At 41.6% G+C, this 19,073-nt stretch overlaps 1 protein-coding gene and 1 long non-coding RNA gene across 3 annotated transcripts in view; both read right to left on the bottom strand.

The window, feature by feature from the left end:
- Positions 1-999: 999 nt before the first annotated feature.
- Positions 1,000-2,209, bottom strand: LOC108644318. The gene is made up of 3 exons (XR_001923202.1): positions 2,118-2,209; positions 1,840-1,910; positions 1,000-1,214 (listed from the first exon to the last, which is right to left on the bottom strand). It is a non-coding gene; the product is annotated as an uncharacterized LOC108644318 (long non-coding RNA).
- Positions 2,210-3,075: 866 nt separating this feature from the next.
- CAMK2D (calcium/calmodulin dependent protein kinase II delta) overlaps positions 3,076-19,073 on the bottom strand; it is a 115,150-nt gene continuing 99,152 nt past the window's right edge. Inside the window, exons 17-21 of one of the 2 annotated variants that reach the window (XM_029964058.1) lie at positions 11,260-11,335; positions 10,585-10,679; positions 9,216-9,444; positions 5,690-5,739; positions 3,076-5,139 (exon numbers count right to left, since the gene is read on the bottom strand). In XM_029964058.1, coding sequence (XP_029819918.1) covers positions 5,733-5,739; positions 9,216-9,444; positions 10,585-10,679; positions 11,260-11,335 — 407 coding nt within the window. In that variant the 3' untranslated portion in view covers positions 3,076-5,139; positions 5,690-5,732. The remainder of the gene's footprint in view (positions 5,140-5,689; positions 5,740-9,215; positions 9,445-10,584; positions 10,680-11,259; positions 11,336-19,073) is intronic. The other variant, XM_029964059.1, reaches the window with a different exon arrangement.

Raw genomic sequence — 19,073 nt, 5'->3', positions numbered from 1 at the left:
CTTTGATTAGATTTGCTACAATGAGAAAGGCAGGCAAGTTCTGGCATGGCCCAGCTTCTGTGCTTTACTCTCTAGAAAGTTTTGTTCAGAAAAAAATCCCAAAGACCACCATTTTTAGCTAGGGGGTAGATGTTCAGACGCCTGTTTTGTCCGAGGAATTTAACCAAGTAAGTTAAGCTGAACTCTTGTTCTTGCTCTGGTACTTACCCTCTCTCTGGTGCACGGGACATGGCAACAGTTTTAGGTGATGTTTAATTAAGGTGATGTCTTGCTCTAACATGTGCTGGGAGTGCTCTCTTCTCCATCCTTACGAAGGGTTTGACTTGTGTTCAGGTAGTTCAGCAATACCTTTGTTTATAAAATGAGCTATCTGGCTCACAAATGTGGGCTCTTACCCCCACTGCCAGGCTGGTTGTTGCTAGTACAGTCCCTTGGCTACATGTGTTACTTAAGGCCCTGTGACTGTCACTGCCTCACCCTGGGCAGCTGTCACCTCTGAGAGCCAGCACGGAATGCCTGGGAAGGGTGGGAAAAGGAGTGGTCGAAGAGCAGAGTGGGCTCTTCCTTCCCAGTCCAGGCTGCTCTGCTTGCCATGAATTTTCTCTCAATGCAGCGGGCTGTGTATTAATACTCTCCCCTCCTCCTGCATCAGCTGCTGGACACTGGGAATTACCTGACAGTGAGCAGGGAACTCGGTGATAGGTGCTGCTGTTACTCCTGCCCTGACATGAGACAGCATCTTTCCACTAGGGGCTGACTTTGGGGAATACCAGAAGTGAGTAACTTTAAGATCAAGGCCCCAGCCCTTGCTATTTTAAGGAACCAACCCTGTTCCAACCACTTGCCACATTCAACTATTTGACTTTTTTAACTACTTAGAGGTCATTGTGACGAAAAAAGGTTCTGTGGGCCAAATTTCCAGTTAGTTCTTAAGACGGTCCAGCCCCACAGCTGAGTTCTGGCAACATCTTTAAAGAAAGAACATGATGTTTCTGTAATACAGAAATACTGCTCGCTCTCTCTTTGCCTTGGAAACCCTGTTTTCTATCAGCTTGTCTTTTTTGCATCGACTCTCCTCCCCTCACACTCTGTGATTAAATGTTCTCCTCTTCCCCAAACTTACTGTCTGCAGAACTGCTGCCTTCTCCTCTTTCCACAAGCATGCTGCCTTGGAATCCAAGATCCTGCACCTTGTCCTGCTCACTCACGGGTCTCTGTGCAAGAGAGGGAGGGGAAGGGAGGAAAGGCTTCTAGTCTGCTCTGCTTAGGCTCCCTTTCATGTGAGGCCTCCCCTCTTGTGGCTATCAAAACTTCCCTATAACTTCTGCTTGCCCTGCAAGAACCAGAGATTGAGCAGTGGCACCTTCCAGCACTGAACTCCCATTCACCCACATCTGTCTGTATTTTACTAATTATCTGTTAGGAAGAAAGAAGCTGAAACTCCTGAAGCAATTGGATTCAATTCTTTGACTAATCCAGTTAATTCTTTGAATAACGGTGTTTTCTCAAGATGGGTAATGTATAAAGTATGACTGTACAAATTTAAGAAGAAAGAAAGAAAAGCCCTGAGAAGAACAAAGTAATTCTGTTTTCTGTGAGCAAACAGCCCAAGCAGATGATAAATTACCAAAGATTAATAACTCACTGAAGAAACAGTAAAGCTAATCTTGGACACAATGAACTCTGGACTTAACTCTAGGAGGTGTTACTTTTCTTAACTGTGTCCTGGGAACCCATTTGTAGAAAACAGAACCAATCTGATTCCTCCAGGTATGTGTATAGGGTATATTCACAACCCAGGAAAGGGTCATTTTCAGGCTCTCTGTGTTCCTTACTCACATTAAAAAGTGAATGCATGAAAGCACTGGGTTCCTTCCTGCTCAGAACAAACAGCATCTTCCTGTGCTCTCCTAAATAAAAAACAGCATTACAGAAGCCACCAGGAGGCAGCAGATTAAAATATTTGTGCTATAAAAGGACACCCACCACCATTATAAAAAAAATACCCCAAAACCCTGCCCCTCTCCCAAACCTTCAACCTGATATTTAGGAAATACATTCTCCCACCCTGCTGCTCATCATTTTGCTTCATACACTGATCTCTCTTCTCTGCATACCTGAAACCAGGAGCAACTCCGCGGCTGTCAAAGAGCTTTCTGCAGGAGCACGGTTAAAATGGGAATCAAACTGATTTCTGGAATAGCACTTACTGGAAAAAATGAGCAAACAAAATAGGTAGAAGTGATGTGACAAAATGTAAAACCTCCCTCCAGACTAAACCGTTTTTGCATCTAACTGGGGTTTACTGACAAATTCCAACCCCCTGAGCTCTCTGCCGAGTATTTCTCTTTTCGTTTACCAAATGCCACCCAAAGGGAAGCACTGAAACTGTGACCAACCCAGGACAGGCTCTGGCTCCCTCACCAGTGCTGCTGCTCCAGCTACGCTGCCCTGGCCCCGCAGCGATCCAGCTCTGCATTCCCTGACCCAGGAAAGCTGCAAGTTGTCTCCTCTCCTCCGTCCTTCTTCTCTGCTGGTATAAAAGACTGTTCTCAGTTGCAGCTCAGCACGGTTTAAGAAAGCCTAAAATCGCTACAGACACACACGAAAGCTTTTAAACTGGTACATTATTTTAGATGCTAATTATTTATGGACTTTAATGCATTTTATGGCATTATGTTACCATATATATTTTATGGTGTTATATAACATACAATAACTGCTCTTACAGAGTCTTGTGTTACAGGCTGAGCATGTATGTGAAACACTGCAAGGCAGCTACAGAAACATGCAAAGTACCTAAAACATTTCTAAATATGGACCTACAAATACAAGGTATGTGCAAAGTCCGTCAACAAAGTCGAGCATGAACAGTGTACAACTGGGCCCTCAGGAAAGGCACTTCAGAACTGACCCAGAAACAAAACACAAAAGCAAACACTCCTGTTTTCAGACTGAAAATTCGGCTCCTAAGAAACTCCATCTGGGTCTCGAATGCCTGTATTCAAACACACACTGCAGGTTCTCCAATGTGAAGATCACAGTTACTTGGGAAATTAAAACACAAGCACAATGTCAGCAGAAATCACAAATTTATTAATCCTTAAATATATCAATCATTTACCATTATGGCAAGAAATATGTACACTGTGTCCCATGGTAAACTGCAGTGTTCCAAAATGACAGAAGTGTATAATTCAGTTGTGGTGGAGAGAACAAATCACAATTTCCTCACGTCTTGGTGTGGAAGACAAACTTGGTCTACAGTAATACGTCAACACCACATGCTATGTTAGAAGTATAAAAAAAAACAAACACCCTACACCTAATTTGTTAATTTTAAATACAGTTATGCCACTTATAGCCGCTTCACAAAAAAAAAAAAAAAAAAAAAAAAAGAGTAAAGAAATTAATGAAAAAAAAAATGAGGCCATTACTTTTTTCACAGATCCCATTGGCAGGTTAATATGGCTCAACACATTTATTGTAGATGCTTATTTTAAATATATATTGTTTAAAATCATGTAGTAATTATCAGAGAAGCTTAAATCCATCTACCATACATCCACTAGTAACAACATCGACATGTTTAAGAACTGCTTTTGATTAGTCATCGACACGGAAAGGTGAAATGATACAAATTAGGAAGCTTTTCCCATTTTAAAAACTTCGGGCTGCAGGGCTGTAAGTTTTTAACGGCTAAAAAGGAGCGTGGTGGAGATCCCATGCACTGTACAGCGCCGTGGAGAGCAGGGAGCCCTGCCAACAGAACCAGTAACCAATGGGAAAAACAAAAGCAACCCACCCCTGTGCTCTGCTATCGGGAATGGAAGGGAGGAAACCGAAATCCTTGCGAGGACGTATTTTCACAGCAACGTGAGGGGAGGAAAACTAGTCCCTGTTACGAGGTTCGCGTTCTGCGCTGGCAGCAGAGTGTCCCTCCTTTGGCTGCCTCCGGCCAAACCCAACGGGATCGCTGTGGGAATCACTGTGGGAATTGCTGGGCTCGACACCATACGCTGCACCAGGAGCTTAAGAAACCAACAGCGCGTTGAGGGGGAAGAGGGGGAGACAAATCTGGGGTAAAACCGGTGTGTCCATAACTCATTTCCAGAGAAGCAACAGCAGCAGTGTAATGTAAGTAAACTCTTCATACTCAGCTTTAAGGCCTAATATTTCTCGAGTATATCAACCACACAACTGGTCTATAGATTAACCAACATATTATAGTTTATATTTTTTTAAAGCCTCCTTAAAAAATTTACAGTACATCCTAAAAGCGATAAAAATCTTTCTCTCTCCTTCCATTTTAATCCTCGAAAATGCCTCTCAATTACCTCTTAATTCCTTACAAATTTTTAATTTTGCTTAATCATCCAATAGGAATTTTCAGTTAAGCAAAATAAGAAAGCAAAAAGGACTCCACGGGAAAACAGAAGCTGCTGACTCACCAGAACACTGACAGTTAATTCTGGAGTGGCCAAGCCAGCAAATGAGGAGCTTTTTCCAGTTTACACAGACTAATAAACTAAGAAGGCTTCAGCTGGTCCAAAGCCAAGATATTATCACTTCCACATTTATCAGTGATTTTGCCCATCTACGTGCTGTAACAAAAATCTGTTTGACAGTAACGGAGCTGCCAGCGGAAATCCTAACCATTCCTACCAGAACCAAAGCAAAATCCTGGGACTCGGGAGGGGAAAAGGAGGAGTCAAAAAACAGTTCTTAAAAAAAGAAGGTAAAATATACTTTTTCTTTTTTTTTTTTCCTTTTTTTTTTTAATAAACAGGATAGTTTTTAAAGTTGTCTCTCAAAACTTGGCATAAATGGAGGAAGTGACAGATGTATTGTGTATCTACTGCCGTCCATCCAACATTTTTATTTCTTTTTTTTTTTTTTTTGCCTTTTTTACTCCTTGTTATTCTCTATTTGCATGGAACATTCGCCTTCATTGAAATGCTAACAGTGTACAGATGGAATATACAGCAACGTGGTGCGTCACAAATGTGTTACATGAAGAACCTTCACGACTCCATGCACTCAGAAACATGCATGAAGAGAACGGGATGGCCAAGATGGTAAATCAACCAGGTGCGTTGGGTACAGAAAATGCAAGAGCGGCACCGCTGATATTTTTAGCTGGGAGGAAGGAGAAAAAGAAAAAAAAGAAAACAGATTTCCATTACTGGTAACATCACCACCATGTAACAGGACATGCTCAAGTGTTAGCCAATGCTATTGAAAGAAAACCCCCACCTTCTCGAGATCATTTAACACAATATTGGGAAGAAAACCAAGGGAAAAAAAAAAAACGTTCAGGCAAAGCATTCTTTTATTTTTCAAACCACTTTACAGACATTATTTTCCATCTTTACAGGATGCCAGAGAGGCTGTTAAAATAAAAAAGGAAACTGAGGCAGGAAGCCAAAGTGCCCTGAGGGATTCCTTAAAGGAGGGAGGGTCGAATTCAGACGTGAATCTCTGAGTGTAACTTAACTTCCTCAGCGTGGGCATCGCAGGCACTGCCACGGACTGAGGGTGTGTACAAACACGGAACCGAGTAACGAGGAAGAGTCAGATGTCACGAACATGCAAGACATGCTAGAGCCGTATGCAGAGAGAAAAGGGAAGAGAAGGAAGGTGTGAGGAGGTATGTGACCAACTCAGGCTGTGAGATGGCTTGTATTACCGTAGCAGGTAGGGGCCGGAGCCGCGGTGGGGATCCCTCTGCGCTAGGCACTGCACAAACACAGAACACACTCCTTACTCACGGCCCTGCTGCTTGCCAGCGCACTTAGCAAAGTATAAGAAACTGTAAGCTGGGATAAAAGAGGGAACGTGAGCCTCATTCAGCCTCAAGTTAGGTTTGGGAGTCAGTTTTAGGTCCAACTGCCCCATACCAGGCAGGTCCACTCTCCGTGGACAAGCAGGCACAGTTCTGGAGGAACACATTAGCACATGTTCCTAAGAACGTGGATACAGAGGAAAATTTCCTACCATCACTCCTATCACTCAGAGAGAAAATGGACAAGACAGAAGCCCAAGCTTGTCTTGTCTGACTCCCAGCAAATTTACAAATAAAATTTATTTATAAACTAAGTACACGTTTTTGCTCATATTCTTTTCCAAATAAGTTCTCTGCCATAAGGAAACATTTCCCTATACCTATAGCTATTAAAGAGCTCAGATATATCCTTAGATTTATGCACACTCCCTCCTGTAGTCAAGAAAAAAAACAAGCTACTGTGCTTGCAGCAACTGATTTGACATAATATAGGATATGACGCTTGCAAAAGCAGATCACAGCTATAATTGCTTTTGTGACTTGATTAGATCTAAAATTCCTCTTCAGACATGATGTGCAAGATACTTTCTTATAATGGAATTGCCATTATTAACTACTGTGCGTTGGTAATAATTAAATAAGTAGCTGTAGACTGTATACATTTCAAATAAAGGAAGGATAAACCAGAACAATATTTTAATTAGATTTCTCCTGTAGTTTTCCAAAATGGAGTTATTGCTGCTCTGAGTGGGAAAAGTGAAGGTGAAGTTCAGGGCAGCCTAAAAGATGGTCAGGAGAGGTTATGGAAGGCGATTCTAGCATGGTGCTATGTGGGAATCTTCCACTCAGACTTGAGAAGACAGGGAATAGAGAAAGGATATGTAAAATAACTAGAAATAAAATGACAATGTTCGGGCTGAAAGGGGAACCATCAGCCTAGAGGAGACCCACTAGTCCTGAATACAAGCAGTAGGACTGATCACATGTAGTATATTTACACTTAGGTGGAAGGCACTGTAAAAAGAAAGGAAAACAGGAGCGCTGTGCAAGAACCACCAAATCCCCTTGAGGACTGGGTAATCCAGAAATGTTATGTGGAATAACAGGAAGTGCAAAGCTGCACGCTCAGTAGAAGTTTCTACCTGCTCATTGACTGGAAATGAGAATTGAGGAAAAACATGTGGCTGGCTCAGATGAGCTGCTGGATGTGACAGAGATCAGAAAAGGGCAAAATCTATGCCAGAACATAGCAGGGGAAAGAGAGACATTGTGGAGTTAAATAAGGCCCTGATCACAACTGGACAGAACATTTCAGAAGAATCCAAGCTAAAGACAAACCCCAAATGAAAAAAAGAGAGTGAAGAGCTATTAAAGTAGCCAGGAAAATGGAGATCCTACCAAAAAAAGCCAGCTGAGTTAGTGTGGGTTATTTACTCTTCAAAAATAGAAGGTGGCAAGTGATCGGAACAGCCTTGCTATAAAGGAGCTCATGTCTGCATACCTGTCCCCAGCACAGGAGAACAAGGATGAAACAAGAATACACAAAGATACATTGAATTTTACTAAATTTTAGACTGGAAAGTAAGGCTTCTAACCATCAGACCGATGGTGTTTTAGAACAATGACATGAGCAAATCCAAAACCCCCTCTGAATTCAAGATTAGGATGAGGTATGGGATTTATGTGATATTTTTGCCAGTGTTAGATATCTAGGGCTATGTTGCTACCTCAGGGAATCTCTCCTCAAGCCTGAGTCCTGCTCTAAGGCTCCTCCTTTGTGACCCTTTCAGCTTGGATGCCCTTTTGCAATCCCAAAATCTCCTCTGTCTGACACCATAGGTCTGAACATCCACTGATACAGTCTCACAAGTCTCTGCTACTCCTTCCATCCTTGGCAGTCCCAGAAATTCTTCTCTTTATTAGACAGCATGAGCAGCTGCAAAAAACAGCCCTTCCCCAAAAAACAGAGGAGGGAAAAGAAAAACCCAAAGGAAAAGATTACATAATTCTCTAGTCCAATTCATGTTATTCTGCTGCAAACACTTACTGTCCAGGGTGCCCTGGACCTGCTTTGCTTACACTCTACACAAACCCAGGTCAGATCCCTTGACAAAACACTCCTTTGTGAAAACACCAAAAACCTACCTAACACTGCATTTCAAGCAAATGTAGCTACTCTTTATATATAATCTGTTTAAACATTGGCTGTGCAGCTAGAATGTGAGAAACAAAGGACAACGTGGTTCCTCTTCCCACTGGTTTTACATTTTGAAATAAAATAGTTATCCCTAAGGAAGCAAATTTCTTTTTTCATAAATAAAAAAATAATAAAAAGTTCATCCCTGTGGAAGTTTAACACTTCAGTCTATCTTGTTCCTTACTTTGTCATGTATTATTTCATATAGGAGAACAGTGGTGCAAGAAGTAAATTACAGGACATGATGAAGTGTGAAAGATGGACTCTAAGCCCTTAACATCCACATCAGGAAATTCAGCTGCTGACAACATTAAGATGCCTCACACTAATGTAATTATATCCCATACAAAGGGCTCACAACTGAGCAAAGTAAGGCCTGCCTAATTTGGAAAGAGCCCAGCCTAAGAAGTCAGTGAGGGCTGGGCTCATTAATGAAGGCTGCAGGAAGGAGGGGAGCCGAGGACCCAAGCAGAACCTGCTGAGGAAGCCGTGACTCTTGATCTTGTTAGTGTGACTGTGAGTGTGCTGGAATTAACCCTGCTGACAGCCTGGCCCAAGGAACTCGGGTCACTGCATGACTGCGAGGGCGTGGGAGGGCCTGGATGAACAAGAGGGGAAGATGATGATGGGAGAGATGAGAGGCTGACCCACACGGATGTCAGAGCTGAGAGACAGGGACTATGCAGCAGATAAGCAAGGAGAGTGTGGGAAAGAGATAAGAATGTGATAGCTACTGGGATGACTTAATTTACAAATTAAATATGTAAACTGGCTCAAAACCAAATTGCAGTTAACATTCCTAGGCCTGAGTAAGCAGAGGTGGCTGGAAACCACAATAAATAGGAGTTAAACTTCAGTTTTTCACAACAGTGATACTTTTTCCTTGAAACTTTCTGGTCAGCACTAACAGCTCCAAGTATCCTCTCGCTTTTTATTTTTCCAGATATTCCAGAAATTCTATTTCAGGTTCTCTAATCCTGTCTTGTGTGACTTCTACATTACCTACATTAAAACAGCTCAGGGCCCGAGTTGGCTCAGTGGGCATCACAGTGGAAACCAACCACCAAAAAAGAGCGTTCTTTTAAGAACGACACCACACGCACAGAGGTGGATGTAACACACAGTAAACAGCCACAAGAAACGACCGTGAGGGCGGCTCGTAGTTTTTAAGGCCCGAAGCAGCTACGAGACCACGCGGCGCGACCCAAGCTCGCGGCCCGGGTGGGTTCTTACTTGATAGGTACTGTGGGCGAGCCTGAGCGGTGGAAGTGGACGTTCTGCCACTTGCCGTCGCGGCGGTGCCAGACGCGCGTCTCCTCGGACTGCATGGTCTTGGGCATGCCGCTGCCGTCCATGTACTGCGTGAGGCGGATGTAGGCGATGCAGGCCGCGTCCTCGCCCACCAGGTGCACGTGCGGGTTCAGGATGATTGTGTGGATCGGCTTGTTACTCTTGGACAGAGCTGGGGAAACAAAAACACACACGCACGTTTTCTCCACGTGAGCCCCGTTTTGCAAACAAAACCCTCAAGCGCAGGAGATATAAATGAATGATTGCTGTTTACTGATGGCCGTGACTGATGACTCAGGTGCACTGTAGAAATGAGCACAGTCACAGCATAAAGTATGTTTTCCCCTTTCCAATCAAATGTTTAATAGCACATATAATGCCCTATTTAATAAGCACATAGGTTTAATGCATGTATCCACATGGCCACCATCTTGAGTTTCCCAATATTTCACTTTCACTGTTATGTCTAATAACATTTCTACTTAATATTATCAGCCAAAAGAATTCAGCTTTTAACTTATTCTTGTATCATATTTTATTAAATGCTGATACGTAGGAAAACTAAAAAGCAGTGGTAATGAAAGGCAAAATTACAAGGAAAAATACATAAAATGCTGGTTTGGAGATGGAAGAGAATTTAGGAGTATTACAATCCCATTTAGATTATGGATATTTAGATTCAGGAATATGATAACCCCATTTTATGCTCAGACACTGCTCAGAAATTACTGGATAAGCTGATATCTTCATTTACAATATTTTATTTCCTTTTAAGTCAAGTCTGTTCTAAAATGGTTACTTACATCACATGTTTCTCCAAAGCTTTATTAAATCCATTCTATGGGTAATTTCTCTTTCTTAGAGATGACATGATTGTAATATATATATATATATATAAAAAAATATAAATTTATGTTTTCATATATACACACCAACATATATACCAATACAGAGCAGAGCAGATCCTCAGCAGTACAGACTGAGTGACTACAATGTCTTCCCCAACACAATCACACACTCACTGCAAATTCTGACTGTTGGTTGCAATCACTGTTCACCACATGATTTAGTGACCTTTCTTTTAAGTACAAGCACATCTATTTCCCCAGGAGAAAAACAAAAATATGGGAAATACCTGAAACTTTCCCCAACTACCTGTGATATGTGAATGAGCACAGCAGAAATATCCTGGAAAAAGGAACACCCCCTTCCCCTGCCCGAATCAATTCACTCCCAAAACAAAATGCTAATTAGACAGGAGAAACACAGTCAGAAACAGATGAAGATTTGGAAATGAAAAAGGAATGTTTACCGTTTTCAAAGTAAAACCGGTGGAAGTCCATCCCTTCTACCAGATTACCCAGAGCTTCAGGTTCAAAAGACGTAAGGCCTGGATCACAGATTTTCCTGTGGAAAAGAGGAAATTTTGTAATGAGTGGTTATTACGAAACACAGCTCAGGAGAGATTATTTTTAAATGTTTCCTTTATTCCAATCAGGCATGCCATCACACTGGAAAAGAACAGAATTTAAATGAGGAGAAGGAATAAAGTTCTGGTTTCACCTAAATTAGCACAGTTGGCTGCTTACCTCAGGTGGACTGGATTTCATATAAATCATCTTTTCACCAAAAAGGTCCACCAAAGTAGGTCTCACATGTCAGTGGTGGGTATTATATTCACAAGACTTTTTAGTTGCGACTCTGAAAAGTGCTGCTGTGCAAACCAAAGGATTTTTTTACGTCTCACATCAGTATTTAAGCAAGATTTAATCACTTTACCCACACTGGATTTACACAAGCAGCTCCTCTGAAACTGGCGATGTGTAAAGCCAGGGCAAAGCAGCCACGAACATGTTTTGTGTTTCACGAGGAGGAATTCCAACAAACCATAAATACAAGCACAGTCTCTCCTATATAAACATGCATATTAAGTATGATGTGTCAAATAAATCAACCCTCCTCACTCCCTCCGAAATGAGGAACTCACGTGTAAGCTTCAAAGTCCCCGTTGTTGATGGCTTCAATCAACTGCTCGGTCACCTTGATAATCTCCTGCTTACGAGCTGGGGAGAGATACAAACCAATCTGAGGATGGAAGGCAGAGTGGAAGGTGACAGCTGACAGGTATCCTGTCATCCCTCAGCTGGCACAGCAGCCGTCTCTCTTCCTTTCTATGACCAAAGGACATGAGGTTATATTGCTGCTTTACACTGACTTGCCTTCAGTGCACTCCTGTATCCATGAGGAAATTAAACACATGTCAAGATCAATCCACTTTCCTTTCACACTTCTAAGCATCTTCACTGAAGGATCTGCTGCTTAAAAAGCAAAACAAACCAAGGCCCAACTCCTATCTCCAAATTCAAGGGTCTGATTATTGTTTTACAAGCAATGCTCTGTGTTTCATACATACAGGAGGCCTTTACCTTTTCTGTGTCTAATGCTGATTTTCAGGAATCTTTTCAACACTTGCTGTTTGCTTTGTCCACATGTGAACATTTAAGTAAAAATGAATTTGGACCCTAAGCCTATAATGAAGATCCTCTGGTGCAAAGCTCATGGATTCCATAAAACGCACATATATCCATGCAGGTCTATTTACAACACATTGTCTACTCCTTCTTAAACATCAGAGAATCCATTTGGAAGACCCAAACTTGAAAGAAAAATAAATGCAAGCAATCAGGCTGTAGCAGCTCTCTTGTGCAAACAACAGCTGTAGTTCTCCTGCACACTCCTACACGTGGATTTGACCATTAACAAACGCACACAAAAACATTCTTGGAATGCTAAAACCAAAGTCCCGAGAGAGATCACATTCTTCTTCTAAAAGAAAATGTTGGGGAGCACATACAGAAAGTAAGTCTCCAATGCTGTGCTCAAGAACTGGCATCGTGGTGTTAACCTTTTCCTAAGTGCACACCTAATATACTCAGAGAAAAAGAACCAAAAAGTAACCAGCAAGGAAAGATGTGAGGGAGAAAAAAGTGGATATAAAAGTCTAGTGAGACTTCTTGTGAGCAGCTCTTGTCTACTAGACAGCACGAAGGCTAAGAGCATTTCAAGTATGAACTGCCTTATTTTTCACAAAGATTGTGGAAAGAACAAAGACTTGTAATGAAGAGGCCAGAAATGTCCCTATTGTCGTATGTTTAAACAACACAGACCAGACTGCCTGGACACTGTATGGCATTGTCAGCACCAGCCAAGGGGTAGGATGGCTGAGTATAAGAAATAATGGGGCAGTGTTACAGAAGGCTGGCAAAAAAATCCAGAATGTGCCCACTTTGTGCAGTGAAGAAATTACCAGTTTTGCATGCGACATCTCACATAAATATAACGGAGCTAAAGGATTTGATTAAATAACCCAGTGACACATTTCAATCAGAGACCAGGAAATTACAGACTATTAAATCAGACAGTGGGAAATGAGGTAAAAATCTCTGATCAGCTGCTACACGATCATGAGATCATGTTAATGGATAATAATGTAAGCAATAAATATGTCTAAGGTCCTGTAGTTTCCACATGCAAGAGACATAAAACCACAAGGACACGTAATTTTGGCTCGAGACAATTGGCAATATTTCCTTTTTCACTAACACCAGTCATTTCTTTCCCAAGTCTTACCATCACACCTTTGATGTTGAGATATAAAAGATACAATTCAACATCAACCCCAGAAGGGAGAAATTGAACCGTATTGCCAAATAGTTGTTTTTTCCAGGGTTTAGTTCCAAAATGAAAGTGCAGTGGAATGTATGTTCTCATGAAGCTTTCTGACAGAAGCCACCTAATATTACAGAATATGGTTCCAGTAAAGCTTCTCTGGGCTGTAATAACATCTAGTGGAGCTGTGTCTGCAGACCTGGATATAAAGATGGATATAAAGCACATCCATCAGGAAGCTCTACAGGCCAGCAAAGCAAGGAAAGGAGATTACAGCAGTTATCACTGGCTCCAATCAATCCACATCCGACTCCAGCACCAGTGTCAGTTCTTCCACTGCCCATGGAAAGACTTCACAGTTCACAATGTGGACTGTCAGGAACAGGAAGATGTTGCCAAATCATCTGCCTTTCAACTCAGCTCTCAGTTTTTTTTCCTACAAAATTACAAGCGCCACGTGACACTCTACGAAAGCAACTACGTTCCTCTTACCTTTTCAGCAACACACAATTACACACATATTAGAAAATTAGATTCCTTCTATTTAGTGATCTGACGTGCAGTCTCCTTGGCAGAGAGCCAAAGGCAGAGGTGGAGAATAATTTAGAAAGTGGAGTTCCAGAACTGATTTATCCTATATGCAGAACCCTTTGCCTCGTTCTCAGCCCTTACTGATTGCAAGGAAAAAATGGTCAAGAAACAAAGCAGTATGAAATAACAGCAGGTGCCAAAGACTAGTAAAAAATCTCAGTAGCCACTGTGGTTTTACACAAGCCCCCTCCTGATTGTTTTGGAGGGCTTGTTTTTATCCTAGCTTTTGCATCTTCTTGCATGGGTATGCAGGGAGACAGACTACAAACAGATACCAAAAGTATTTCTGCTCCATTGTCTTGGAAGCAGAGGTTTAACCTGCAAGGAAGAAAGGAAGGGAAAGGAGGTGGGAAAACTGAAATACAACAAGCAGAAAGTTGGAAGGAGACTGGAAAGCAGCAGAAGGAAAGTGCAGCCATGGCCTGGTGGTCACATGCACCAAGTCAAATCCTTGTGCTTATCCTTAGGGCAAAGAAGAAACAGGGAGGGCTCTGGAGATGAACTAAGGTGAAATGGGCATTGGGAGGAACAAAGTCCTGCTATTGCAGACAGCGTCTGACAGAAATAATTGGCAGTTCTTACAGAGGTAAAAAAATACCAAATTTCCATTATAAATTTGATGGGCTCCACGTAACATATGCTCTTCCAAACATCCGATTTTTTTTCCATCTAAATACACATGACAATCTATACAAGGACAACAAATGAACGCACAAGGCATTAGGGAAGAGGCATCTGGCCAGTTCCCATCTGCCAGATAACTGTCACTTGCAATCACCATTCTCATTTGATTTTTTCATTATTTATTTTTTTATCCAATAGTGAACTTGGGCTTGTATTGAATTCTAGGACGATTATGCTGTTTGATGTACAGTGGCAATTTTATGCTATTATACTTTTCATTTGATGTGCAGCAAGGACTTTCTAAATAAAACTAAAGCAACTAAACTTCCTGAAGAAAACGGACAATTGTGACGAGATTCTGATAAAACTGGTTCAGTTATTTTTTCTATAGAGTGCGGGAAAAGTCAATTCAAAAATTAAAGCCTGACCCATCTATAGTTTCTTAGAATATCACAATGGCTTTCCATGGCATAAAATTATATACTCTCTGTAAGCAAAGGGTGACTGAGCAAAAATACATCTGTTGTCTTTAAAACAACTGGGATGTGAAGCAAGACCATTGTTAAAAGAAGTCAAAGGTGCTGGGACATTTTCTTGAAAACTGACCATGAAACAGGCTGTAGGTATGGCAAACTTGTGTGGAAAAGATGGTGGCTTTTAGAGTCTTTGCTCAGAATATGCCTGAAGTAAATACATTAAAGAAAAGACCATGGACCTATTCCTTAAATAGAACCTTTACCCCCACAGGGTCAGTGAGCAAAGGTAATTAATAAGGTTTTAGCAGTTCAAAAAATATATAATCCCTGCTCTAGCAAGCGAGAAGGTTTATGACTAATATAAAGGCAGTTCAAGCAAAAATATTATGCAGAAGAGCTATAAAAAGACTAAATAATAAGAAGAGAACAAACAGGAACATTTCCTAAAACACTGGCTGAAATGATTTCTGCAGCAGTGCTGTAGCACATATGTTAACTTTAAATGAGTCATTAACCTCTAGCTATATTTCTCCACCTTTTTTCCCTGCTCAGCTACAGGGTGGGGGATAATCTTTCACAATTAAAGAACACCATTAACACTAATATCTAAAGAACACAAAATAAGTAGGAACACCATTTAAGCAAAAAGCATCTAACACTATCAATACTTTAAACATAGAAGGAGCAATCTCCCACCTAGTGAAATCAAGCACCGCAAGGAAAATAAAAAAGGGACAAAACAACTGCAAAAACTGTTCCAGGAGGGAACTCTGGGGCTTTTCTTCTCTTCCTGTAGCCCTAGTTTGTAAACTCAATCTACAAAAACCACACAGAAACAATACTTTAGTTGCAGAGAGAAGGTACAGGATAAAAACGAGCTGCAGATATGTGAAAATGAAGCCTTCAGAAATACGTGTACCAGAAACTTCCCTTTTAGTGAAACACAAAAAAAGAACCCCTGGTAACTCACTGACCACCATATCACCCATCATTTTTTTTTTCAGAACTGAGATCAGCAATGTACTTCTGAAAATAATAATTTAAGCCACCTTAAGCTTCATTCAGATACCAGAGCATCTTCCTACTGCCATCAGTCCTCTAGATGACTGCCTGTGTAATAACTGTAGTGCCATGGTGAAGCAGTAAAGCACCTTTCCAGAAGGACAAGGTAGCCTGGTTCCAGCTTTGCACAGGCACTCCAAGATGATTAAAATGATTTTGCTTCTGCCTTGCTCGCATGTTGTTTCTCAAGGCAAAAACCCTTAAAACTTTTCAGCTCGGTAATCTCAGCTCCACATCTTGGTACACCTCAGCTTGGATTAATCTCACAACATTTTGGATGTGTATAAGTACGGACAAGTGAGCTTGTTCTCTCAATGGAGAGCAATAAGCACTTTCAGGGCACAATTCATCATATCCCAAAATAGATATTTAAGACAAGTGTGACTCATCTGACCTATTTGCATTGACTAAAGGGAGTCTAGACAACTAGCTCAAATACAGATATCTACACTGGGGAGGGTGGCTAAATCTGGGGACACAAATCCTACCCATGGTGCTGTTGTTTCAAAACAGGACAGTCCGTGGCGAGGTGACACGGGGCTGCTCGGATGGAACGGCACAGCATGGGAGATCCCAGCTTCCCTTCTCATCTGAACATCAGCCAACAAACAGCAGTTACATGGAAAGCATACGGCCCCTGATGTTATTTCTACACTCTGAAAATAACCAAAGTCTGCAAGGGAAGAGGAAGAGACTAGAAATTTTATCCTGTGTTGTATAACGAGCTCTGGCTGTGGGGATGTACCAGATCTCATTCCACTTTACAGCACAGACTGCTAAACATCACACAGTGTTCTTCCAAATGATTCTCATCGCAGCAATATCAGAAAATTCTCTGCTGATAATTTCTCTTACTGCTTATACCCCAAATATTCCAAGTAAATAACTCCTGTGAAGAAAATAAAAGAAGCTGCCACATGAATAAACAACTGCTTGGGTGTCAGATCTCCACAAAAACCACACAGAGTCTCACATGACAGGGTGTGCTCCAGGGGCCTTCTCATTTAAGAAGTTGATGAAGATGTAGTGTATAAAAAACCAGAGCTTCCCTCTCACCTCACCACTTAACCTTAAACTTTCATATGGGCTAAGACATCTGAGTTGTCATCTTACATGTAACATCTTTTTCCTAGAGCCTGCTGATTCCAAAGACTCATTCTGATTCATCACATTATGATATGGATGGATGATCTGCAGAATTTTATTTAGGTTATTGGCTGGCTTTCACCTTTCTGAAAGCCAGTAAGCCTCCCACTGCCCTAGTGAAAAAAAAATAATTCATTAGCTATTTAGGTAAATATCTAAAAAATTATCCCAGCACTTTTCTATCCTGTACTGACAAAACAGATCCAACCAAATGAATGTACCTTCTATTTAAACCTTCATCATAAATTGATGTTAAGTCACTTGTCACATGCCCCACATAGTATATTTTTATGTGAAATCAATTACATCTAAAGATACTCCCTATATGATTATACTAAAAATGACACTAATATTTATACAGCATAGCGAACGTTGGCAAATGTTTATTTTTTAGTGACAAATCACCCACAGTGTCAGATCAAAGCTGTACCACAGTCACTGCACCTACAAGACACTACACTATTTCCCAACAGGTCACTTTAATCGTGGAATCTGAATGCTGTCTCCAGAAATGATGTCTGAAGTCTCCATAACCGAGACATTAACAGGGTTTGCTGTTGTGGAAATTTTTATTTCAACTCAGCTCCTGCATAATCACTCTGCCCATTTAGAGAAATCTTGTTGTCCACTAGTGTGAAAATCAATAACAACCCTCAATTCTGCATCCCTTTCCTTTTAAATAAGGTTTAAAAAGCACTGAGATGTGTTAATAGTAACAATAATCCCCAAACAATAATTCTAAGAAATGCAGCGTTCGCCTATTTTGCTCAGGAAAATTGCATTAACTTTTAAAAAAATAGCGCCACTGTTCCTAAATTTGGTAATGAAATTACTAATGAACATCTATCTTTAAATATTAAAAGCCATCCTTGCACTATTACCTACCCAGTGAAGCGGGAAATGTGATGCTGCCAGCATCCAGGCCTGAAAATGCTGGGCACATAAGAGATATTCTGGGGATATTCCTGTGGATGGAATAAATGCCTTATGGCTGCATCAGCTCTCAGTGTTACACAGGTCCTTGTCTCTCCTATTAATTCCTCTCTTTTTTAAGGCTCTGAGCAGTTTGCACTGTTGGTATTAGGAGCTCCAATTTATATATGGTCATCCATAGATTGATAGAGACTATCCAGCTCCTCCCCTGGAATGAAACTCTCTTCCAGCATTACCTGGCAACTGTTGTGACTGGAAGTAGCCCATCCCCTCACCTGCACCAGCTGCACCCACCCAAAATTCCACTCAGATTTAAAATAAGGTTCAGGCCAATGGCGCACAGCTCATGTTTCAACCCACAAGGTCCCTCCCCCTCTAAAGAATTTCGGAGTTAATTTATAAACAAGAAATGATCTACTCGGGTCTTTTATGTCCTACCAGCTACTAACACAATGCCTTTTGCCTCTCCTATTTTCACTGCTCAGACAAAGCCTGCCCACACCAGAGATTTCCTCCCCAGTTAGTTGGTCACTAATCATCCCAGATCTCCCCCTGAGCAGAGTGTGACACCTCTCAGCGTGCTACCAACGCTCCACGCTAACAGCTGTCACAGCAGCTTGAACGATGCTTTACCACCAGGGATGCTCAAGAAAGCAACTTGATGATATAATAAACACCACAGGTAATTACTCCTGAGAACCTATCCAGGATCCAAGCCAGAGGGGAGAGTCAAATCTCTCTCTAAGCTGAAAACCACTGGAAAGATCAGCTCTGCAAGATACAGCTTGCAGAAAGACAGACCTATTTATCCTGATAATATTTTCACAATTAACACCTCGCCAAAAAATAGATATCTAAAGAAATACACTCCGTTCTTTTGTACACCCTAAGAACAGGTCATTCCTAGATGAGACAGATCACAGCAGTGATCTGCTGCTCTCAGATGGTGGGGAGGGAGGAGGAAGAGAGGCAAAGGAGACCATCTGAACAGCCGAGTCTCTCAACTTACATAGCACAGAGGAAGGAGTGGAGTGGGAGAGCTCAGACTCGAGCGATTGACTCTCTGAGTTTGCATTTCTCATGGACTTGCCCGCTGAATTGATGGAAAGAAACACAACATATGAACAAACAAAGATGAAGAGGTAGAGTGTGATCAGACTCCGCAGCAGGCACTGGCAGCAGGAGCGGCCGCTGGGGCACGGCAAGGGTGGTGACCAGTGGGATGAAGAAGCAATGGAAGAGGAGGAGTGGTGGGTGGAACTCAACCTCTCCATGTCCCCCTCCTTTGTGAGAGCTGTGT

This window comes from Manacus vitellinus, unplaced genomic scaffold (assembly GCF_001715985.3).
Source record: "Manacus vitellinus isolate BGI_N305 unplaced genomic scaffold, ASM171598v3 scaffold_69_pilon, whole genome shotgun sequence".
NCBI lineage: Eukaryota > Metazoa > Chordata > Aves > Passeriformes > Pipridae > Manacus > Manacus vitellinus.
The sequence above is the reverse complement of the archived record's forward strand: the minus strand, read 5'-3'. Positions and strand labels throughout refer to the sequence as shown.